We start from the raw sequence: 25,594 nt of genomic DNA on the forward strand, positions 1-25,594 counted from the left end.
GAGTAAATGGCTGTTTAAACTTCTTAATGAGGATGGAGTGTGGCAGGAATTACTACATAATAAATACATGCGACATAAGACATTATCGGAGGTTCAAGCGAGAGACCTATTGACTCGCCTTTCTGGAAAGGACTAATGGAGGTCAAACAGGAGTTTTTTTCCAGGGGTTTTTTCAAAGTGGGTAATGGTAGCAGTACTCGTTTTTGGGAAGATACCTGGTTAGACAAGACTTCGTTGGCCCAACATTACCCGTCACTATATAATATTGCCCACCATAAGAATGTCACAGTCGCACAAGTTCTTGGTCAATCGCCTTTGAATATTACGTTTCGAAGATTGCTAAATGGTAATAAGTGGTCTTCCTGGTTACAACTATGTCGGAAATTAATGGTGGTAGATTTGAATGAAGACGATGATCGTTTTGTTTGGAATTTGACATCTAATGGTTTGTTTACAGTGAAGGCGATGTATGAGGATCTTATGTGTGATCATACCCCCTTTCTGCGAAAATATTTATGGAAGGTTAAAGTTCCGTTAAAGATTAAGATTTTTATGTGGTTCTTGAGTAATAAGGTGTTGTTAACAAAAAATAATCTAGCTAAACGTCATTGAAATGGGTGTACAAAGTGTGTCTTCTGTGGGGAACAGGAGACCATTCAACACCTTTTTATTGAATGCCCTTTAGCTAAACTCTTATGGCGTACTGTGAATTTTACTTATGCTCTTCCACCTCCCACCAATATTACTAATATGTTTGGTAACTGGTTGAATGGAGTAGATAGACAATCTAAGGCATATATCCGGATTGGGGTTTCTGCTTTATGTTGATCTATTTGGAGGAGCAGGAATGATATAATTTTTAATAAAAAACCTTCCTTTCATTTTTTGCAGGTTATCAATATGGTTTCCCATTGGGTCCAACTCTGGGCCCTACTCTCTCCGGAGGGGCAGCGGGATGCCATGGCTTCTGGTTGCACACGGCTCCTGATGGTCGCTCAGAATATCTTGTGCCAGACTGGTTGGCGACATACTAAAAGGCTATGTTGATTTGTAGTCTAGCTATGTGTTTCTTTCGATGGTTGATTCTTGTATCAATCCTCGATGATGAGTAATTTGTAAACAATACTACTTTGAACTTTTTTAAATAAAAAGCTGTGTGCATCACCATGATGCAGAAGCCAGGGTAGACCCCCATTTCGAAAAAAAGAAAAGAGATAACTGAACCGTAGACTGATAGTGAGTATTAGCTACTGAATCATGGTCTAATGCATGAGTAACTAAATGTATCTAATAGGAGTTATAACCAACTTATTGTTAAAACAAATTTTGGTCAAATTTTGGACGCCAAATGCACATCTCCTCCACCGCCCTTATATTTTCACCTTCAATTCTGACCATGGGCCTTGGAGGAGGGCTAGGGCCATGACGAAAAATATCGAAGCCATACAAAGCAAAGTAATTGGCATGTCATTGCAGTACATAACACAGTAAGCTGCTCGCCCTATTCACTTTGATTCTGAGCGTTATTGCTGTATGCCTTACATAGATGCAGTCAGTCTGAGGTCCTTTTTTGTATCATACACAAGTACGCCTAAAAGCAATAAAGTAACATATCATGTCCATCAATTTCAGTTCCAATAAAGTAACATATCATGTCCATCGGTTTCAGTTCTTTGCCAGCAATCGACCACGAAATTCTCCAAGAGCCCAAATGGGGTATAAGTTGCGATAGTTTCCGTAATTGAAGTATATGGAGCAGTTGGAGCATCCAACGTGTTCCTGTCATCAAAGGAGAAAGTTCAGATTGCTTCAGGTAGCACTAACCGTCCTCTGCAAAATGTACAAATAACAAGCATGCTACTGAAATTATGTATTAGTATAACCGGGTCAACTATTGGCTAGTTTATCAGTGGGTCTGGCAGGATCGTGGTAGGGTTTGTGCCATGAAAATTGTTACTCTGAAGATTGTATGACCCAGGACACTGATTAAGAATTGTGATCCTAGGCAGGAACAATATATAAACTATTGATTCAAAAGTAATAAAGCATCCTTTATCGAAAAAATATATACTATTGATGTCATGTAATATTTCTGCAGGCATAAATTTTACACTATTGATGTCATGTAATATTTCTGCAGGGCTAAATTTTACATACTTGCTGGGGAAACTCTCCTGTCTCCAGCTGCATATTGATCAACTCTTTTGCTGCATGATATAGTGGTGCTGGATCTCGTTCAACCTTAGTATAACGAATATCATATGAAAACAGCACGTGGATATCAGAGTAGTTCAGAATGATATATCAGCTGCTTGTCAACTCGAATGAACAAGGAACAAATATACCTGTCCACCATAAATCAAAGCCAACATTGCCCAAGCAGTGTTCACTGCATGAGGACCAGTAGCCTCCACATAAGCCTGTCAAATGTAGAGTGGAAACAAGAATTATCTTCACATCCAAGAAGGCGATGTCTTCGCTCGCCATGCTTGTGTCTTGGGAGATATGGAAAGAGAGAAATGCACGTGTCTTCCGGAACCACCACTCCACCGTGGACATGGTGACCACAAGGATAAAAACCGAAACGACTCTTTGGGGCTATGCCGGGGCGAAAGCGTTGGGTAATGTAATGCCGCGAGAGTAATGCTTTTATTTTGGGTCTTGGCCTCGGCCTTGATCATGCTTGGTCTGTAACACTCTTAAAAACTTCTTCTCTATCAATGAAATGGCAAATCTTTTGCCTCGTTTCAAAAAAAAAAGAATTATCTTCACTAAAATTTCACTTTCAGGACAATATATCGATGGTTCAAACGGAATAAAGTAACATTTAGCAAATATGAGTTATACTAATGTTAATTGGCCAATGTCATACAACGTAAGAATTCTAGTCGGTATCTGGCGATATAAGGGCTTTACAGTGAAACACTCAGGCTGGTAAGTTTTTGTTCCGATAAAGTTCAGCCTGCCCTACAGGTGGCCATGCATGTATAATGGACCTGGTGCTGGGCCGATTGTTTAGCAGGCCCAGAGTTGCAGAACAGATTTTATTCCTAAAGAAATTCAAGTAAATGATTTAAATTTCTGAAATCTCTGTGGATTTCTGGTTTGTAATAGTGACCTTCCAGATACAACTACAGGTCACATGTACTGGGAGACTAGTAAGATGGTGATGAGGTTGAAAGCTTGCTCAGGAATAGGCAGATATTACCTTGAATCTGGCATATCAATCTAACAAATATACAAACCAATCATGAACTTACCAAACCCTAAATAAAGCGTGCAGTGTGATAAAAAACAAGAACAAAGTTTACCTCAGTTTCACAAGAAAGATAAGTCTCTCCCCATCCACCTGTGCTTAGTTGCTTTGACAACAGAAAGTTGCATGCTTTCCTCAGGGAAGTGCTATTTTCATAAGTTCTTCCAGAAGCAATTAATCCTTTTACCCCAAAGAATGTCCCATAGGTGAAACATATGCCCCAAGTACCAAACCTATTTGAAGATAAATAATACAGTCATTGACTGCAAATATTAAAATTTCAAATAACTAGCACTAACAAACAATTATTTTTAGATACCATGAGCCATCCTTTCGCTGTTTATCCTCGATAAACTTGGAAGCATTTTTAACACATTTTGCTATCTCTTCCTTGCGGTACCCCGGGTAAAGCTCTTTGAACATAATTAGAGCCTGAAGCACCGATGATGTACATTCGACGGATCTATCAATTCGTTGAAGGCCGTGAATTAGATTTCCAATAATTCTAAGAAAGAAGAATCAATGATATTTTCTACAAGAAATTAGATATTTTCATCCTTACGGATAGTCGACAATGATGTTCAGAAAAGTCTCAGAAGGGTTGAGAACCTAATGCCAAACAAAAAATTCAGGTTAATGTCTAACAAGTTAAAACAATAATATAATTTTGGACACTCTGAATAGAAATATGATACACAAGAGAAATGACCCACAAGCAGAGTGATAAAAAATCAAACAAAATTAATCCTGGACATTCTGAATTTGCAAACAGGAGACGCTTGACTATAAGATATTTTATTTACACATTGTTTTTTTAAACTGATCACACGATATTGTAACAGTGAGTACCCATATAATTAGTGCACTTGGTTTTCCATACAATGAACTTTGAAATACTCACCTCTAGTAGAGATGTAGTTCTCTTACACTCATATGTAGAAAAGGTGCCATCTTTATTCTTCACAGGAGAAGAAAAGTATGATCAGTAATAATTGGTCTGAAGTACAAGGTTAAATAATTTCAAGAGATCACATTAATGATACATAAGAATTACAAAAACATAAGTACATCCATTTCAGTAAAATAAGAAGAGGATTTTTTTTGTAATACAGCAGCGAAACTTATAACCATGTATAAGCAGAAATAATTCATTAAATAACAAAAATTTAAAGGACTGATTATGATACATAAGATTGTATTTTATGCTTTTGATGAGCTATTAATCAGTCACAAAAAGCAAGGGAAAGGCTGCCTAGAAATTACCTTCTCCAGACCACACAATGTGGGAGCTTTCAGCACTAGGAAGGCCTTTTTTTTTTTACAAACGGGGGTGTTGGATGTGCAAAAACCAAATAGAGGAGAAAATTTAGAAACCTGTTGTAGCTAATATTGGGCTAATATTAGTTTGCGTATTTGCGTCCCTAATATTTACTAAATAATTCGTAATGACAACAGAACACCAAAACGGAAACAAAGGTATGACGAGTACATAGTGCTAGTACCAAGCTAATGTTCCACTGTACGATTTGAGTATATATGACATTTTTTGCGGTCAATCAGGCATGGAAACTGTGGCTGAGGATTAGCAGAGGCCTGCCACTGGTTCAATGGCCATAAGATGCCCTGACCGATATATGTTTTTCTTTTCAATAAATTTTACTATTAAAGCCTCCGCTACTGTTTTCAGTTAAAAACGAGGTGGATTTTATTAAGTACCATTTATATGTACTAAGTACCTCACAAAGTTGATAGTAGTAAATAATGAGAATGATTCATGTTAGAGCCATACCATAAAAGAAAGTAAGCAATCCACTGCATCATACAACCTTTCTCCCTTTATGGGATCCCCCACAAGATTAGGAGAGAACTTCGATAGCAACAATAATGCCTATAGATGTAAGAGTTATTAATAATATACGATTAGTGACATATCCGTTCAATATAAAGTTTGCACTTGTAAATTTTTGTGTAGAATGATGAGAATATGTGTAAGAAAATCAAGATGAGCCATATTGTTTATGCACACTAGTCTTTGCTCTCTTTTTCTAGAGGCATTCATTCACTTCTTGGGAAATTCTAGAAGCATTATCCTTTCATATGTGCAACCATAATGGGATCAAATGCACCTAATTAAATATATTACATCGATGTTCTGCTTAGAATCAGTAAACTTTAACTACTTAATGATGAAGCACATATCAAAAGTACTATGCTCATTATATCTTTAAGTAACAGAAAATAACATCTAATTTTTTTTTACTCCCTCCGATCGATACCAACTATGGATGGTTGGGAGTATATCAGAGGTAACTTGTCTTGACCTGAAGTGCTTCCGCAGTACAATCTGATACAGACCAACCATTATCCGCTGTTGAGAGTGTCCATGAACCTTTTGATCTATGTCGGTAATAAGTTTCGCTGTCAGGATGGTTCTCAAGAACCTTTAAGAAAATGCATGTCAAAATTTAGTAAGAAAATAAATATTTTTTATGATATAATGGTTGCGAGATAGAGAACACCAAACCTGTGAACTTTTAATAAACTCATGGGCATTCCGGAGTGTTGGACCAAATTCATTAACAAGGTCTGTCGAGCAATAGGCTTGAACAATAAAAGCTATCTCCCAACTTTGACAACCATCATAAACCTGTTGCAAAGAATTTAGGGGGAGAAGTGTTTGCCATTCACATGTCTCTTCATAAAACACCCGAATACTTAATGCTTCTTCAAATTAAATAAATAACATGTGTGTTAGACACATGTACGTAATTTGCAAATAAAAAATCTGCCAGCAGTAGAGGGAGGATAAAATGCTGAGACCTGCTATCAGACCTTAAAGATAATGGTCCTCAGCAACTCTGAAAATAAAGTGAAGTGGAATACAAACAGTGGACAAGACATGACAAGATAATGTTACCTGTGCTTTCATACCATCTTCTGCAAGCCATAAATAATCATAGATCCTTGGAAGATGCAACTTCAGTGCATCTGAATTTGGATCCTCTATCCAACAACAAATCATATCTAGTGCCTGGAAATCAAGATATGGTGTCCATGCATTACTTAAAATTAACTAGGTTAAAAAAAGGCAAAGGGCTATTTTTGGATGGTCAAATGACTAATAGGAATGTTAACAAATGAACTTGACGTGTAGGAGAGAATAAGCAACAGGACAATGGCACTGAGTTTCAGGGGCAGAGATTGATCGGATTTGTCCTATTCAAAAGTACACGCTCAAACAATATGAAACATATGTTGCTCTACAAGTAACAATCCATGTTAGTCTACTCTTTAACAGTAACAAGGTTTATCACGATTAATGAGCACTGCAAAACATTTATTGCTGTGAGTGTTTCATATATCCTCTAGCCAGTACAAGTGCCACTCTATGTATTCAAACAGTACTGGCTACTCATTTTTGTACCATGATATTATCTACAATATATATTACAGGAAAGATGACATGGAGAGGTAAAGGCCTTGAAGAGCATGCATGGTATCTACAAATCAGTGTTACTTAAGCTCAGGCTGGCCCCAAATAAAATCTTGGTCCTTAGGAAATGATTTTGCCAATTAGGTCTGGCCCCAAGCATTTTTTTCCGCAACATTGCAGATAGCACTAATATTTTTTTAGATAGAGGAAGAAGACTCAGCATCTGCTTACATTACCTTGTTAATTGGACATACACCGATGTATTTAGTGCTTTTGTCTTCATAATGTATATGTTTCATGAGGTTCTTCAATGCTATATCTCTTAACTTATTAACTGGCCAACAATTCAATATTGGTTCTACAAATTTGTTAAGACAAGTCCAAATAACATTTTGAAGCAACGACCGCGGATAGCGAAGATCTTCCTGCATGCAACAAAAAATAACATTAATGAATCTGTAAACAACATCTATTAGACAAAGAAGTGAAATAAAACTTAATTTTAATCCAAGGAAAGTAGTAAGGATTAGGAGCAAGTAAAAAACCCTAATTCTTTCCCACCTTTCTTGAATTAGCAGTTACTCAATCTAAAGTTTGATCAACAGTTTGACCAGATTGTAACTATTCTTCAGTAGTGCTTACACTAGTCATATTTGCCAGAATGTACTTGTTTCCTTTTTCATAACAAAATGTGCCAAGGTAACAAAAGTAACAAATTCGACTCAAAATGAACAGTAATTTGCAATCTGAACTAAGCAACCAGCAACGAGGTGGGTGTCCACTTTGCAGTATCATAATTTTTCAACAAAGAACGTGATATCAACTGTCTTTCTTCTAAAATAAGGATTGTATCTAGAACGAGCAGAGCCTTACTCAAACGAACCTTAGCACATGCGTCACGTGCTTTGTTCCAATCAATCTCATGGTATGGTACATTGTAAACCTCCTCTCTTATTGCCAATATTGTTGGTGTAATTGGGCCAACAAACTTCTTACCATAAAGATAAGACATTGGCATGTAAACCAACCGGCAAAAGCACCAGAATCGTCCTGTTGAAGAGAAAGTTCACGTGAATAACGAAAATGATTATAAAAGCAACTATTCAAATGCAGAGTTGACGATACTCATCGCTGAACTCTTCTATTTTTATTTCTTTAGCCCCTAAAGCAATACAGCTTAGCACTGGAATTATAGTTTCACAGCATAGCACTAGAACTGTAGTTTCCAATACATTTTAGACTTTTATTACCATTTCAATAGGTAGATCAGTGTAAATGAAAAATGTATGCAGTCAAGATTGAGCCCATTGAAACATTACCCATGTTTACTTACTTTACAAAAAATAAACTTCCACGCATATCTTTTTATTGATTCTTATTTGAAATCTAATCAAAATCAAAGTAATTAATACAATTACTTGAACGCATGGTCATGGACAAGGAAATAAACAAGAAAGTTAGTAAAAACAAATATAGCATCTAGTGTCCATTTCTATCATGATGGGCATTACGAGTGTGTTTGGATTGTCCTAGGATGTTCACTAAGTTGTAATATTTATTTTTTGGAACCCTGGCGTCTTGTGAGGAATGTAACAACAAACTCTTCTTCTTTTCAATGAAATGAAACACAAAGGCTTTTCGCGTTTTCTCGAAAAAGAAAGTGCACGGTACCAATATTTTGGTATGACCTAAAAAAGGTTTTTCATTTGTATAGGTGTCAACTATTTTGCATGCCCTGCTCTTGACAACCTCTAGTTTATTTTTCTAGCCAATGTTGGCTAACTCATGAACAAGTAAAAGCTCAACCAATATTTTGGCTAGACAAAATCTTTGGTAGGGAAAGTTTGAGCAAAAACCAAGTACACCCTGCATATGTTGAGGATTCAATATTTTTTTACCACACAAAATAATCAAGTACCTGGATGAATTGGAAGGAAGTGTGGGACAAGCCATAATTCAGGAATGATTGAATTATTTCCAGACCATTCATACAAACCAACCACCTTCAGTTAAAAACATAAATAGCTTGCATTAAACTGTATTCTGTCAGGAAATAATAATCCTAGATAAAGTGAACAACTGTAACTGGAATTTTGTCGGCCAACATCTGATAATTCCAGGCTTCGGTGTTCAGACCAAACCCTATAAACTGCGGCTAAACTATTTTACAAGGATTACTTCGACTACATTAAAGTGAAGACAGATAATATGACAAAATGTATGCTAGTAATTCCCATAGAAAGAGAAATCAGTCATGGAAAGGTATTTTAATTTGGTAGAAAATATTAGCTGCAAACAATCCAATTCAAAAGGTTAGAACGGCTTTTGATTTGCTTGCAGATTTGTTAACAATCTAGCTCATGCATACAAAAAGTTCATATAAACGCTTAAACTTCACTCTAAGATTGTACAAGCTAGCTAGGGAAAATGTTCTTAACATCTAGGGGTTTCGAAGCGAATCCCTGCACGATACTTACAGAAGTTGCAAATTTAAGATCAAAGAACCCAGGCGCAAAAGAGCACCTTTAATTTCAGACACGCAAGCATACATATATTATGCATAGAAGATTGTGTGTGTTTCTGTGGCATACCGAGAGCCATATCTTTCCCCATTGTGGTATTGCAGCTGCACTTCCATGCGATAGAATCCAAGCACGTCCCTTGGTCAAGGCATTATTATCCACCTCATCCAGAAGCCTTAAAGTAACATAGTTTAAGCATGATCCAAACATGGTGCTCGGCCCCAATACTTGCGTACCCCAACCACCATCTTCATTCTACACAGAGTGCATTGCATACAGTTTTGTTATGTTTTTTTGTACCATTGAACAATTTCACATAGCATATATATAAAGACTATTACTACAATGAGAGTAGAACTGATGTTTGCTTGCCTGATGGTTGTATATATAGCGGCAAATCTCACGGCGGTGTTCTGTCGACAAAACAGTATCGAGTGTTCCAGTAACATGTAGAGCAAATATCTGCAGCAAAAATAATAATCACCAGACGTTGTCCATAGACCAAGTAACACTTAAAAATTAGTCTAGGAGTATTAGACAAATCCAACATAAAATTGAACTGTCCAGCATCTGAAATTATTATATTAGGCTGGTAAAGATGCATCTTGTGTATCGACAGCACATGCTGCACTATAATTAGATGGTTCTTAAGCACTAAAAGGTGGTCAAATGAGAAAGCTTCATAGCATAGGTACGTTAACTTGTACTAGTTAATTACTTTTGTCATTGAGGTACTGTACATAATAAGCTACATAAAGAGCAATACAGAATCAACTTTTTGGAAAAATGTCAGTACAAAAATCAATTAATTACTAAAATAACATGAATCATGATCCAAGAAGGCTTATGCTATCTCATAACAATATGATCGAATCAATTAAATATGTACTATATTCCAGGAAATAAAGTAATTTCTTTTTTGAAACGACAGGAAATAAAGTAATGTCATGTGTAGATAAAATACACACCAGGATAGGCATAATGAACATAAGTCCACTGAAATCGCAAGCCCAATGCCCATCTTGTGCTTGCAGAGAAGAGTGTTGACTAAGGGCTCGCCTCAGTGATGTTAATATAGTCTCTTCTGTGACTTCTGCACTATCTACAAGCTTGATGGCTGGAAGATCCACCTGAAGATGCTTTTGTTTGGCATACTGCAACATAACAGTCCAAAGTGAGAATTTAATTGTCTATGCTATACGCCTATAATTACTTAAGCTCCGATTGCATATACGGAGTAGTAAATAGGAAACAATAGAACAAGAAACCAAAAATAACTGCAGAGCTTAGACTACAATACGTAAGCGCGCTGACGATTGGTCCTTTCCAGTTTTTGTTCAATCACAGTTGCGTACATATCGTTAATTGAATCATTGGGTAAGACCAATTGCTACGGAAAAGATGATGTCTCTAAAGGAAAAAGAGCCACTTCTTTTGTGTTTAAGCTTTTAGAGAAGCTGGCTTAGGGATTCCAATGGGGATAACCTACGGTGGCAAGAAGCTCCTAGAAACTGTTCTTCCCCTTCTTTTTAGGTTCTAGAATTTTGGCTAAGTTGATGTGTTCATTGGTGGAAAGACTATAATGCCCCTGAATAATATCCAACAATAAATCTGCCAAACGGTAAATTGAACATCAGTCTGAACAGTGAAAGAAATTTTTGCTGGGTGGGTCAAATGGATGCACCCTGTCAAATCATCAGATTATGGTCAATGTTGAGGTAAATAAATATAATCATCATCTATGAAACTAGCTAGCTCAGTTAGCTGAATGCTTGAATATTTTAAAGAAGCAGAAATGAGGGTGGCATTCCAATTTATCGTTTATCATGAAATTTGATTTTCTGAGAATAGATTGTTGCGAGAATCAAACAGGTGACCAGCAAAAGACTGCACATTTACAAGTTAGAAATATGATTTTTTATGTAGAAAAGTAAAAAGTGTCGGATAATTCGTATCCGCCAGATATTATCAATACCATATCCTCCGCATCCACATCCGACGGATTCCAAAAAAATGCATACCATATCCTCAAAAACGGATGTGGATGCGAATATGGAGTGAAAATTATCCGTACAATTTACATCCCTAAATATTATTCCCTCAGGGCTAAATTAATTAGAGCATCAAAATACCATATCTGCTATAATTAATTTGAAATCTGATTATTTGATACCGCCTATCAGCTTCAAAGTTCAAAGACAACATAGAACATGCATGCTAGAGAATTATTCACTCTTGCCTAAATTAAATTGCGCATCATATACTAGATGGAGTAAAATTAGTTTGGACCGGAGGAAGCATAGTTTTTGTTTTGTTTGAAACATACTTTATTTGATTGCACCATGGAAATTTTGAGTGGATTAAATTTCTCATGAAACTATGGAGTGCAAAATATATTTAGAAAAAAAAACCTATTGACTTCTCCATAGGAATATAATACAGTAGTAACCAAAAAATCGTCATTGAATCAAAGAGAGGCCCTACTATTTCCGGGTTCGTTGACTCTGTCGTATAACAAGTTCATGTCGTCAGCTCCAATTTTGACGATCCATTGCCTTCTATACTTCGACATAGGGGACAAAGAAATGTATTTACATCGTGAAAAAATCTCCCTCCATTTACTAACGCAAGACAGTTTATGTCAAAAAAACATAGAATGTCTTACTAGCAGCTTGTGTGGGGAGTGGTTAAGGTAGCAACTGGTCTGTTAAATGTTCCGTGTAGTTTTCAGCACATTAATTAGTGGTTGGGTAATGAGGTTCCATGGTGGAGAAAGAAACTTGCTAGCGGTGGGTGCAGTTGCTGTTTGGACGTTGTGGAAAACCAGAAATGCAGCATGTTTTGATCATGTTTACCCGCATGATCCTACTGCTTCAATGTACTTATAAGATTTGTATTTGTCTTGCAAATAGAGCTTGGCTCTAGTGGTTAGGTCCGTTGTGATGGAACCAGTCCACCCAGGTTCAAGTTCTAGACTTGGCATGGATGTTTGCATTTACCTGGATTTATTCCAGAATTTAACCAGCGCTATGTTTTTAGTGGTAGGTGAGGTGTCTCCTGACAGAAGCGAAACGGGGTTTCCTTAATTATGCCAATTGAATAATTTTTCTAGCAAAATACAAAACGTAGACATAAGAGTGTTATATTTAGTGTTAAAACCACTATTTGCTGGTTTTCTTGAGACAATATATATGGAAGAACTCGATACCCGAATTTATGGCAGCACGGGTGTATATATACCTGCATGCGCATAAGGAGGTCCTGCGCCTCCCTCTTCTGAAAGCGGTTCTCGGTGAACTCCCGGCGCACTCTGTCGACCTCGGCGCGCTCCTCAGGCGTGCCGAGGTTGGGGTCAAACTCCCACACAGCCCTGCCCAGGAAGTTGTTCACCGACCGCAGCCACGGGCCGCTGCCCTCGGACACCTTCAGCCTCCACATCTCGCTCCGACGTACGGGCGCTAGCTAGCTGCTGGCTAGCTCACGAACAGTCACGTAAGAAGCAGTGTGCTTGATTTTTGCATCAAGGTGGAGAGCGAGTGCCATATATGCACTTCGGCAGCCGGCTTTATATGGGCCAACGTATGGCCCGACAGGCGACAGTAATGCTGATTGCTGACTGCCAACCTATAGGATTTAAGTGAATTGATGGGATCGGATGGCCGCCCAGCGACAGCGAGCCTAGCTTGTGGCTATCTACCTATACGGGAATTCATTGGGGGCACGCATGCATTACCTGGCAGGTTATTCAAAACAGGAGTATGCATATGGCACAAAAATAGGGCCCTTATATATATGGAGCTAAGATGGCGTGTCGTCGTCAAGTGGTACGACACTACGACTAGTACAGATCACCATCCATTCCATGGCAAAACCAGTCACGCTCTGCCGGTGTCGTGCTCTGCGCTCACCCATGCCCAGCTGGTCCAACCCTAATGCCCCTGAATAATGCCCAACTGTGGATTTGTCAAATAGTAAAATGAACATTGGTCTGAACTCTGAACAGTGAAACACATTTTTTCTAGGTGGGACAAATGGATGCGCGTGTCAAATCATCAGATTATGGTCAGTGTTGAGGTAAATAAATAGAATCATCATCTATGAACTTAGCTACTTCAGTTAGCTGATTGCTTGAAAACAAATTGCGGGGAAATGCTTGAATATTTTGAAGAAGCACAAACACATGTCAGGATGGAAATGGGGTGGGTCGACCCACTGGGTCTTCGGCCCGACCCAAAAAAAAACAGGGCCAGCCGTTGGGCCAGTCGGGTCGGCCTCGTAACAGAATTGGGTCAGGGGAGCCGGTCTCGAGCGACCCACACTTGGTCAGCAGGGCCGACCCACGTAATTAATCATAGTGTAATGATAAAGCTAATTAACCTCGGGCTATACCACCAGATCGCTCAAATTTTCCTGTGAGCTTAGCTTAGCTAGCTACTGTTCGCATAGCACCGTATGCATGTGGACCTGTTAATTTCAACTAGCTAGATAGTACTCGCATAACACCGTGCATACATGGATCTATATATATTTCAGTTACTAAAAGCACCAAATCACCGAAATAATCAGAGTATGCTGGCTAACTATCTTGTACCATTTTAACATATTTTAAAGAATACTTGTACCTGTTAACATGTTCAAACAAAGTGTATAAAAGTAAAATTTGACCCAACGGTGGAGGAGCTGCGGCCGTGGCGGTTTCGCTTGATGGGAGTGGCAGCGGTAGCGTACCGCTGCGCGGATGGCATGATGGGAGAGAGACGCAGACGCGGGTTGTTGGGTGGGTGAGACCGTACGTGAGAGCAAACTGCATGGTCCTAGACTTCTCACTCGGTTCTCACAGGAAGTGCATATCTACCCCGATTTTTGAGTTTTGACAGTAATGCAAGCACGAATACAAGTATCTCAGCTCTCATACACATATTTGGTATGTTTCACCTACCCCGATCAACAATTGCTTCACCTTCATAGCAGTGCCAAGGCTTGGACAGATGCTTGATTCTATCAACGACACTGATGAACCAGATGGTCCTTTTATTGGGGTGGCAACAATTTCTCTACTAAAAAGGTTTATACTACCTTGACTAATGCTATTGATGCCTCTTCTTTCATTTTGAGTTGTCACAAAATTTCTCACAAAGAAAGCAGAACCGCCGTTTTTTTTCAATGCGACTTCTCATAAAATTTCTAGTGGAAGCTTAATCATGATGCAATCAAGATACTTATATTATAGATATGACCATTGAGATAACTAACGTATAGCCAAGAAAGGAAATCTTCCCCCGCTGGTCAACATCTAGATATGATAATTGATGATAAAGAGAGCAAGATCCTCAATTTAATTAATAAATCTATCGTCATTGGGAGCCGGAGTCTTTGAAATCGTAGAGATGTGATAATTTATTAAGCAGCTAATAGAGATTTATATATCTATACGCGGATGCCGAATGGAATTATATATCTCACATCATACATAGAGGAAAACCTAGCATGCAAGATTGGTTAGATCTTTTATGAGCTATCTTGGCTCTCATGTATGTTTCCTTTTTCTTTACTAACATGTAAATAACAATACTGTGAACCTAAAATGGCACTGTAGGGGTCTAGCTTATTTGTTGTATTAAAAAATATCTCTAATATATTGTTGCATGTCTTTTATTTGTTTCTTTTTGTAGGGCATTTTGGTTCACAAGATTATTAAAAACAGTAAAAACACAGGGTAACAATATCATGCAGGCACCAAATTTCCCGTGATGCGGCCACGGGAAAAGATATTACTTCCAGAATATTTGAGTCGATTAAGTTTCACATGAATATATGAAGTGTATATAAACGTTGACCAACGGGGGAATGATCCCTCCCTTGGCTATACGTTGTTAGGTAGGATGAGACTCTCCCGGCGGATGGACGCTAGGATGATAACCCGGTTTAAAGTTCGCCCCTCCCTGCGAAATTACCGCAAGATGGGGATTCGAACCCGGGTGGGCTGGCTGCGCACTCGCTTGCCTTGCCACTGAGCTAGAACTCAGTTCTCATATATGAAGTGTATATAGTGTTGTCACAAAATTTCTAACAAAGAAAGCAGAACCGCCGTTTTTTTTCAATGCGACTTCTCATAAAATTTCGAGTGGAAGCTTAATCATGGATGCAATCAAGATACTTATATTATAGATATGACCATTGAGATAACTAACATATAGCCAAGAAAGGAAATCTTCCCCCGCTGGTCAACATTTAGATATGATCATTGATGATAAAGAGAGCAAGATCCTCAATTTATTTACTCATTGGGAGCCGGAGTCTTTGAAATCGTAGAGATATGATAATTTATTAAAGAGCTAATAGAGATTTATATATCTATACGCGGATGTCGAAGGGAATTATATATCTCACATCATACATAGAGAAAAACCTAGCATGCAAGATTGGTTAGATCTTTTATGAGCTATCTTGGCTTTCATGTATGTTTCCTTTTTCTTTACTAACATGTAAATAACCATACTGTGAACCTAAAATGGCACTGTAGGGGTCTAGCTTATTTGTTGTATTAAAAAATATCTCTAATATACTGTTGCATGTCTTTTATTTGTTTCTTTTTGTAGGGCCTTTTGGTTCACAAGATTATAAAAAACAGTAAAAACACACAGGGTAACAATATCATGCAGGACTTTGTTTGCACCAAATTTCCCGTGATGCGGCCACGGGAAAAGATATTACTTCCAGAATATTTGAGTCGATTAAGTTTCACATGAATATATGAAGTGTATATAGTGTTGCTCAAAAAAATGAAATGGATATAGTACTTTGGAAAAGATCCCTATCGCTAGAATTCAATTATAGGAATCTAATGGTAACCAACAAAGAGAAGTCGCTAAATGTTCGTCGACAATTCGTACAGATTTCCTTGAATTGAAGAGGCCCTACTATGTCAATGTTCGCATATAACAAGTTAATGACATTAATTAGCTAGCTTCAATTCACTTAATTTTAGACGGCATCGTTAGCTTGTCTAACCATGGATCATGTGATGATCCATCATTGCCTCGTCGGAGCGAACTAAGGAAGGTATTTTGGATCGATCCAATTCCAATTGTGTTGGTAAACGTTTTGATCGATGTATTTTAGACATGCATGCGTGTGTCTACAGAAGTTTATATACCTGCATGCGCATGAGGAGGTCCTGTGACTCCTTCTTCTGGAAGCGGTTCTCGGTGAACTCCCGGCGCACTCTGTCGACGTCGGCGCGCTCCTCCGGCGTGCCGTGGTCGGGGTCGAACTCCCACACCGCCCTGCCCAGGAAGTTGTTCACCGACCGCAGCCACGGGCCGCCGCCCTCGGACACCTTCAGCCTCCACATCTCCCTCCCTCCGGGCACAGCGAGCTAGCTCACCAGGTAGTACGTATTCACAACACACAAAAAGAAAAGGCTCTGCAGTGGTCGATTGAAGGATGAGAGCCGAGCAGCGCGCCGGGTATAATATAGTACTACACGTGGCTGCCAACCTACTTAAATTTTAAGTGATGAGATGGAAATTTATTGGACACGCATTACTTGACGGTAGGCACACGCGAAGAAGGTGGAGTAGAGCTGTGGGTGAAGGTAGTGTTTGTCCCAAGTGCCATTTTGCATAATTTTTGGCTAAACCTAGCCAGTGTGACAACTTTCATCCAAATCTGTCTATTTGGAGTTTCTTTCAGCTGCGTTGGCTTTTTTCGATTTAGATACACACGTCTGGTGCATTGGCTATTTTCGACTCAACGTGGTCTGCCTACACAAGGTTTTTTTTTTTAACATAAGGCCCTAGGCCCGGCTTTAAATATAAAGCCTCAACGGCGCGCAAAAAGCGTTCATATTACACCATACACTCACGTCTGATACCAAATCCGACAGATACCAAGAGGACACACCACTAGTGGAAAACAGCTCTTTTGTCGCGGGCCGTAAGGGCCTTTTGTCACGGGCGGCCAGCCGCGACAACGAAGGCGCGACAAAAGGTCCACCCTTTTGTCGCGGGTCGCTTACCACCCGCGACATATGGTCCACCACGTGGCAGGCGCGGGATGCCCCAGGGGCACAACCTTTTGTCGCGGGCGGTATTACCACCCGCGACAAAAGGACCTCTACGTGGCGCGCGCAGAACGCTGCTGCTTTAGGGTTTGAGGTGTGCAGCAACCCCCCACCCCCCCCCCCCCGCCACCGCCCCCCCTTTTATTTCATTTTTTCATTTTAAAATAAAAGTTGCATATATTTGTACGCTACTACAAGTTGTACACGTTCATTCATTATATATAGATCGAGCAAACAAATATTGGGAGCAAAACTTCGTAGATTCCCCTTACACATATACATGGAGCTCACTACCACCGGGACTAAAGCCCGTCGTCTATTCGAACTAATACATGGGGATCATTTGTTGCGCCTATTTGGACTAAACAAGTCGTTATCGTCTATTACTTCTTTCATTAGAAGTCCCGCCAATTCCTCCGTAATTCCTAGTATGTGCTCGTGTGGTTGGAGCTTCTCCCGCATGAAGTCGACCTATATAGGAAAATGAGATGAATATGACTATATCAATCTTGATAACGAAATACTGACGATAATAAACTAAAGTTGTGAATGTTATTGCTTACGTTGAATCTATTATCGTTGTGCTTCTCAGTGGTTAACATGCGAATGGACTCGCAAACGTAGTATCCACATAGATTCGTCCCCTGTGGCTGCTGGGCGCACGGTACAAGAGTAAATGTTAGCTTCTCTGTGAAGTTACCCGCAATATTCTTCTTCAAAGCTCTCCAACACCTGCCAGGCAAAAGAATGATTGAATGAGTGGATAATTAATTGATATCTCACGAAAGATATAGCGCGGCAATGATTGAAATTACGTCTGGAGAATCTTCTGCAAGTCGCGGAACCCGTCCAGGCCTCTACTCAATGGGTCCCTTACTTCAACTATTCCCTTATCAACTTGAATATTTAGCAGAATCCAGTGGAAACTGCACATGTTTATATATATATACGTCATGAATTACACATAACATCGAGTAAGAAAAATTGAATGTGCACAACAGATCAGTAAGACTCTCACCTGTAGTTGTAAGGAAACAAGATTGAATCACGAAGCTTTGCTCCCCTATAAACCTTAGTAGGTTTCCCCCGTTTCTTCGACATTATTCTTTACCGTGTCATGATGTACTTTATCACGGGTCAACAAACCCAACATTGAACATCTTATTACTTCTGCATTCAATGATCTTCAGTCTGCATAAGAGAACACATAAGATATAATGAGTATATGCAATGAACAGGAACAACTGAATGAACATGAACTTATATGTAGTTAACAACTTACAAGCAGTAGCAACTCATGGGAGATTTGTCGAGGACGTCTAAATTGAATAACTGCCAGAGTTCATTCATCTCAATATGGATCTCCTCCTTTCGGAAGTAATAATCTTCTGGGATATCCGCCACGATGTAACTTGTGTTCTCCTTGCACGCATCAAGGTACCACTGATGCAAATTCCGCATATGCGTTGGCAGTTTATCCAGCCGCTCTTTGCTGACCAAGTCGGCCCCGTAGACAAATTTAGGAGCTATATCAGCAATGGGTAGTACTGCATCACGGGCACTCAGCAATTCCTCCACGGTACAGCCAACTTGAGCCGCTAGCGCCGCAGCTGCTTCCAGATCGAAATCACCATGTTCCTGGTACACCGAGGGAACATCTAACACTTTGAGTGGTGGGATCGATTGTTTGGCCTGTTCTCCGAGCTGGGGAACTTCCTTTCTTTTTCTGCCAGTTGTCGCTGCTTGCTTGGCCTTGAGGGGTGCACTTGTTGAACTTGATTTCTTCCCGGCTACACTTCTAGCTGATGATTTGCTCGTGCTAGCACTATCCTTCTTCTTAGCAGTGCCCTTGTCCTCAATTACCCTCGCAAGTGTGCGTGTATAGTCATCCTTCTTCTCGTGTAAGTCATATTGTGATGGTGTGTTCAGAAAATCAAGAGCATATCCTTTTTGCTTCTCGGTGTATGGCGCTGGCGCTGGAGGTTTTTCCTTATGAAGCTGTTCATGCACGTGTTTCTTTACAATGGCCTCATTTTCCTCTTTAGTACGATCGTAAGGACGGGGGGGAGGAACCTTTGGTACTGTTGGGAGGGGCGACCGCTTGCGGACAGGACTCTTGAAATGCTTCCGGCTGGGTGCATTTCGAGTCTTAGTGGGCGCAGGTGGCGGCGCTGGAGATGGAGATGGACTACGGATGTCGTGGTCGTACCCATGGGGTGATGGTGGCGACATGTGATCAGTCGGAAGAGGTGATGGTGGCCTGCGATCACTTGGAGGAGGTGATGGTGACTTGGGACGACTAGTACTAGGGGCTACCCAACCTGGAAGCTTGATGTTTTTCTTTTCCCAAAGAATGATTTCTCCCAGTACGTCTCCGAGTGTATCCTGACCATCACCTCCAGGGATTACGAGCTGCAATGTCTCCCACGACGGTACAACTGAATCCACCCCGACACGAGCATAGTGTCAACACCCGGATTTTTAAGTCCAGATGCCTATTATGCCATACATCGCAATCCCAGGAATATTATTTTTGCGAGACATAATAGATTGATATCACAAAACATCATTCATTACAAACCATAATTGTCTTACATCAAGGGATCACATGATCCAGTCTTAATACAACATAGTGGATCTAGAGATCCTATTACAAAACACATAGCGGAAGCGAAGTAGTAGCGGTCTTGGTCCATCTGTTCCACATGCAACTGTTGACGTCAGGAGTGGTCCTAGTTATCATAGACGTCCTGCTGTCCATCTTCACGGTACTGGTGCTCCTCTTCATAGTCTGGCCATTTGAATAGCCAGGGACACAGCCGTGAGTACTTTAAAGTACTCGCAAACTAATACTAGTGTAAGCACTATCAACAATGGTAAGGGGGTTCTAAGCTCTAGGTTTATTTGCATAAAGCCAGTTTTATTTCGTAAGCATTTAGAAATCAACAACTCTTCAATTGCCTAACTCAACTTAAGTGGGAGCATTAGTGTCATTCCCACAACTCTATTGTGATTCGAGTCCAAATTCCTCTTTCAAGTTTAAATCCCAAGTCACCGGTCACATGAAACATTTTTGAGAAGTTCTGATGACGGAACAGTATGGCCTTTCCAACCGTCCATAACCGCGGGCGCGGCTATTCGAATAGGTTTACACTCTGCAGAGGTTGTACACTTGTGCCACAACTTTTGATTACATCCGTCAGGGATCGCCCTGAATAATCATACTCAGTATGCGGATCATCAACCATAACCTTTCACTTACATACCCTAGTATAGGCACCTCTCCCCATGAGCTTGGCCTCCCAGTGATGCCCAACTGCCATCCTGGGAACTGCACAGGGCTTGGGCCGGACATTCACCTCTTCTTTAACGTCGTTTCTTTTGTGGTGGAGGCAGCTTTCGGCCTAACCCCGATGACGCTTGTTTAGAGGGAACCCATACTAAAGTACATAAACTTCCAGTTAAGCCCTACCCATAATCAGGTATTGTGGGGGTACTCAAAAATTGGAATGGTATCGCATCCGAACCCAACCATCAGTTTTTGTCAAATTCACCATGTCATTTAAGTCATATTCACCTTCAAAATCTTTCAATAGAATGACTTATCATTCCAAGGTTTTCCCAAAGTCATTTGCTTCACAAGTTCCCATCTAGAGTAAACAATTTTAGTTTAGCACTAGCAACTAGTCATGAGGGGTGCTAATTTACTTGTAGCTATCTAGGCTAAGTTTGATGCTCTTGTACTACTCCATACTTAGACCAAAGTTAACTATAAAAGTAAAACTTGGAAATCAAAGTAAAAGCTTGTAAGAATAAAACTGGGGATTGGATCCTTAAACATAAAGTAATGGTGTAATGGTGCCTTGCTCTCGTAGAGCTTTGCACTAGGGTAGCTTGCAAGAGTATAGCTTGCAAGAGTAGAGCTTGCATTGGTGTTAGCTTGCAATAATATAGCTTGCCTTGGTTGGTGTATTGATCAAAGTGTTCCTCATTCTTCTCCGTAGATGTTCTCGTCGTCCCCTTCGGAGCCTTCGGTACTAGCGTCTATAAACGGATACGAAGATAACAATCACCAAACAATACTTAAGTAGACTAGTTAGCCCTAATGGCTCACTCAATATGATCTATCATCATCACAATCATCACTTAACCGCAACTTAGGGTTTTCCTACTTAGTGTTAGGAAAATAATTTCCTCTCATTGAAATATGGATTAGGGTTTCTATTTATTTTGGAGAAATAATTTCCTCTCATTGAATCTTATTAAGATTTAATTTCCTTAAATGATAAAGTATGAGATTAGGTTGACCAAAGTCACCACTTCATATTCATCTATTTGGGGAAAAAGATTTAAATGAGGTGCTACACCTCATGTAATTTAATACTAACATGGTAGTGATTTAATGTCACCAAATAACTCAATATGAGATTATATAGACCATGGTCACTACCTCATGTTGAACTACTTGAGACCAAGATTTAAATGAGAAGAATACCTCTCATATAATTTAAATACTATTTTTGAAATAATTTAAATGAGCTAGAAATGGCCACATAGCCACTATTTGAATCTAGCCCATGATCATATACAGTACCCCTATCATATTTTTACATAAACAATTAGAGTATTTGAAATATGAATTATGAGAACTTGAATCACCTCAAAATTCATTATGGTTGATTTTATAAATTTATTTGAAGTCTGAAAACTCTTTGTTTTGTTATTTTTGCCACATTATTTATACAACAGATATGAGGTTGAATCCAACGTGGTTGGATAGAGCATTTCACAAGCTTTCCAACAACATAAAATTTGTCAAATTTGGTTTAGTGGATATTTTCCTATTTAAATTTGAAGTGGGCAGCAGTATTTGAAATTTGGATAAAAGAAATCAACAGAATTTGAATTTAACTCGGGCGGGAAACGAACTGGGCCGCAGAGAGGAAAAAGTACTGGGCCAGCCCAACTAGCGCTGGTGCGCTGTGGGCTGCCTGACAGGCGGGACCCGCCCGCCAGTCTCAATCTTAAAATACCGAAACGGTATGGGACCGTGGCCGTCCGATTTGAACACGATCCAACGGCCGGAGTTCATCCTCGTCCTCGAGATGAGCTCGCCGGAGAGGGAACCCTAGCTGGCGGCAGGGGGTGCAGGGAGGGTCCTTACCGGCGTCCAGAGAGTCCGGCGAGGCGGGCAATCGACGTTGTCGACGACGGCGAGTCGAATGGTGGTCGTGGGAGCGGCGGAGGTTGCCTGGAGCTTCTCCTCCTTCGAGCTACTGCGGCGGCGGTCTCCGGTTAAATTGCGGCGGCGGAGTGGATAATGTGGACGGGAGAGGGTTCGAGGATGATCAGAGAGGAGAGGGAAGTGGAGTGGTGTGCTTATTGGCGGCCGGAGCTTCCTCCTTTTATAGGTTCATCGTGCAGGGCGGAGGTCATGGCCGGGTGATGGTCGGGATGGAGCTACAGAGGCTCAGAGGCGTGGGCGAGGGCAGGGGCGTGCTCACTGCGTCACGGCGATCGTCACTGAGGCCGCGGAACAGAAAAAGGTGGTCAAGCATAGTGGCGGGCTGTCCGCGTCCATCGTCACTGTGGCGGACGGTCGAGGATGAAGTCGTCATCTATAGCTTGTCCGCGGCCAATTGGGGGTGTCTGGGAGGTTGCTGAGGTCGAGGGGAGGCTGCAGGTGAAAGGAGGGGTCGAGTGGAGGTCAGGGTGACGAGGGCGAGCAGGTGCACTGGCGTGTCCAGGAGCTGGGTCGTGCACGCTCTGGCACGACCTGGCCGCGGTGACCACGTCACGTTCTGGGCGATGCAGTGTGTCTACTAGCCAGGGCTCGCGCCAGCAGGTACAGGGGGATGAGGCCAACCTTGTTGACAAGGTCAGAGAGGGAGAGGAAGAGAGGGGGCAGGTGGTGGCATGGAGGTGATCATGTGGCCGGCATGGTGTGGCATGAGGTGTGCAGGGCTCTCCTGGGGTCAACCTTTGCATGGTGGTGGTCAGTGATGTGAGGTGAGTCCAATTGACAAGGTGAGAGTGACCGGAGAGGGCAGGGGAGTAGGGTTGGCATGGTGATGTCTAAATCCATGGCATGGGCTTGGCATTGATCATTTCTTTCCTTTGACTAAGGTGCAAGTGGATGGTGAGGTAGAGGAGAGGTGCAGGGATGCAGAGGGGGTTAGGTTGGACTTGGTCCACCTCCAAAATCCAGCATGGGCATATATCTATGTGATGCCCACAAGGTGTTTGACAAAATGGCCGAAAGAAAAAAAGTTTGGAATTTTTGATTCAATTTTGGTGGGTTTGATTTAAATAAGATTTGGAGTAGAGTGGTGGTGGTGGTGGTCAAAATGGTGCTGGTTTGCAAAATGCCAAAATGGGTATGATCTACACTTTGTCTCAAGGTTGCAACTTGTCTCATTTATATTGGTCAAACTAGGCAGAGTCAACCATGAGGGTCAACACCAAAAATGTTCACCTTGACATGGTCTTGGATGAGGTGAAAAGAAGTGAGAAGGTTTAGTTTAGAAATCTCTTAGTACAAGGGCTCAAAGTGGGTGTCATGCTAAAATTGTCAAGTTGGACCATTATCATATGTGAGTAGGATTTGCTATTTCTTTTGATTTGATTTGTGTTTCCTTGATACAAAGGTGTTTGTTATTGATATATTAGTGTTTCACAAGCAATGGCACAAGCCAAAATGGCCTAGCTTAAAGATTTGGAAAATTGGCCATAGCCACATATGTGTATTTCCTATTTTTATTTCCTTTTCTTTTTCTTTGATCAAAGGGCATGGTTTTGGATTCCTCGAGTGTTAGTGTAAGTTTATTAAGGGTTTCCAACCATTTTGGTAGGGTAATGGTGGCATAAGACAAGAATTGCATTTTTGGCTATATGCCCACATATGCCTCTATGTATAGTTTTATTTTCTTTTTATTTCTTTTTGTTTCACTTTGGATTTGATTTGCTAAGTCCCAGATAGTGTTTATTAATGTTTTAGAATCATCTAAACAAGGTAGAAGGGCTTAGGGTAAAGTTTTACAAAAATAGCCATAACCTCATATATAAGAGTATTTGCATTTGCTCTTTTTCTTATTTATTCTTCTTTGATTTAAATGGGCATGGTTTAGGTTTTAGTGGGGTCTAACAATGGTTCACCACCATTTAGAAAAGTGGCTAGGGCATAAGTCAAAACTTGTAAAAATAGGGTTTTAGGCTTACATATGTTTTCTCTTTTCATTTATTTTTATTTTGCTTTATTTCATTTGGACTCCACAGAGCAAGGTTTAGGGTTTAAGATCCTTTCAAATATCTTTAAACAAACAAATATGGCAAAATCACAACATATAAGCATGATCACTATGTATCAAACTTAATTTAATAAAAGTTTTTGTTGGTTCCAAAATTCGAAAAAAAGGGAAATTTATTTTTCTTCTTTGTTTAAAAATTTGGGGTGTTATTAACCCTTCCCCCTTAAACAAATCTCGTCCCGAGATTTTAAGAAAAGTTAGGTTCCTAAGAGAGATTGGGCAGAGGGGTTAACAGGAAAACATACTTGGTATGGCCTGGGGTGCTTCCTGAGCTTCAGTGGTATTCATGCGGTAGAAACGGCCGTTGCGGTTGTGCGGGTAGTTTGGGCCAGACTTCCTTCCGGTTGTGACACGGCGCTGCTGCTGGGCAGGTGTAGCGGTATTGGGGGCAGTCCTTGATAGCTTCTTGGGGCACTCATTGGAGTAATGACCTTGGATTCCACATTCATAGCAGGTCACAGTTGACTTGTCTCCTGAGGTAAGGGGCACAGCATTGCTTCCAGTCCTGGGGTCATTGTTGGCGGCTTTCATCGGGCACTTATTAGAGTAATGACCAGTAACACCACATTCATAGCAAGTTACAGTGGACTTGTCTCTGAGGGCATGGTTGGGTATTGAGATGAGCTGCTCCAGTGATGCTATCCTCACGCGGAGGCGAGCAATGGTGTAGTCCTTCTTGGCGTGCTGATGGCGAAGTGCCTTGTGCTCCATTGCAAGGATGTTGATGGTGTCAGTCATCTTGGCGTGCTCAAGGTGCATCTGGTTGGCCTGGGCACGGGAGTTGTTGCGGTTAGGAGGGGCCATCTGAACAATGAGGTAGATCATGAGATAAGAGGGAATTCTCTATGGTTTGTTTGAGATAAAATTTGAAAAGGTTCAAAACTTGAGTAGTGTTGAGGGGGTAAAAACCAACAACACTTTTTCATTCATACCAAACATCACACATTACAAAACTAACACACCGTTGGTTTAAGAACCATTCATTCGTTCTACGATACAAGGGACAGGATA

The 25,594-nt window shown here is 40.5% G+C and overlaps 1 protein-coding gene across 2 annotated transcripts; it reads right to left on the reverse strand.

Annotated features, from left to right (window-relative positions):
• Positions 1 to 1,444: 1,444 nt before the first annotated feature.
• Positions 1,445 to 16,647, reverse strand: LOC127323218 (achilleol B synthase). Of its 2 annotated transcripts, none has more exons than XM_051351389.1 (18): positions 16,368 to 16,647; positions 10,180 to 10,365; positions 9,584 to 9,673; positions 9,281 to 9,466; positions 8,608 to 8,692; positions 7,573 to 7,739; positions 6,926 to 7,114; positions 6,174 to 6,287; positions 5,781 to 5,903; positions 5,578 to 5,697; positions 5,046 to 5,144; positions 4,158 to 4,214; positions 3,819 to 3,865; positions 3,576 to 3,719; positions 3,312 to 3,489; positions 2,346 to 2,420; positions 2,158 to 2,241; positions 1,445 to 1,779 (listed from the first exon to the last, which is right to left on the reverse strand). In XM_051351389.1, exons 1-18 carry the CDS (start codon positions 16,563 to 16,565, stop codon positions 1,666 to 1,668), a joined length of 2,256 nt encoding a protein of 751 aa, XP_051207349.1. In that variant the 5' UTR covers positions 16,566 to 16,647; the 3' UTR covers positions 1,445 to 1,665. The 2 variants fall into 2 exon arrangements, with proteins under 2 accessions (XP_051207349.1, XP_051207348.1); XM_051351388.2 differs by lacking the exon at positions 16,368 to 16,647 and adding an exon at positions 12,452 to 12,764.
• Between the last annotated feature and the right edge of the window lie 8,947 nt (positions 16,648 to 25,594).

The sequence above is a fragment of the Lolium perenne genome, chromosome 5 (assembly GCF_019359855.2).
Source record: "Lolium perenne isolate Kyuss_39 chromosome 5, Kyuss_2.0, whole genome shotgun sequence".
Classification (NCBI taxonomy): domain Eukaryota; kingdom Viridiplantae; phylum Streptophyta; class Magnoliopsida; order Poales; family Poaceae; genus Lolium; species Lolium perenne.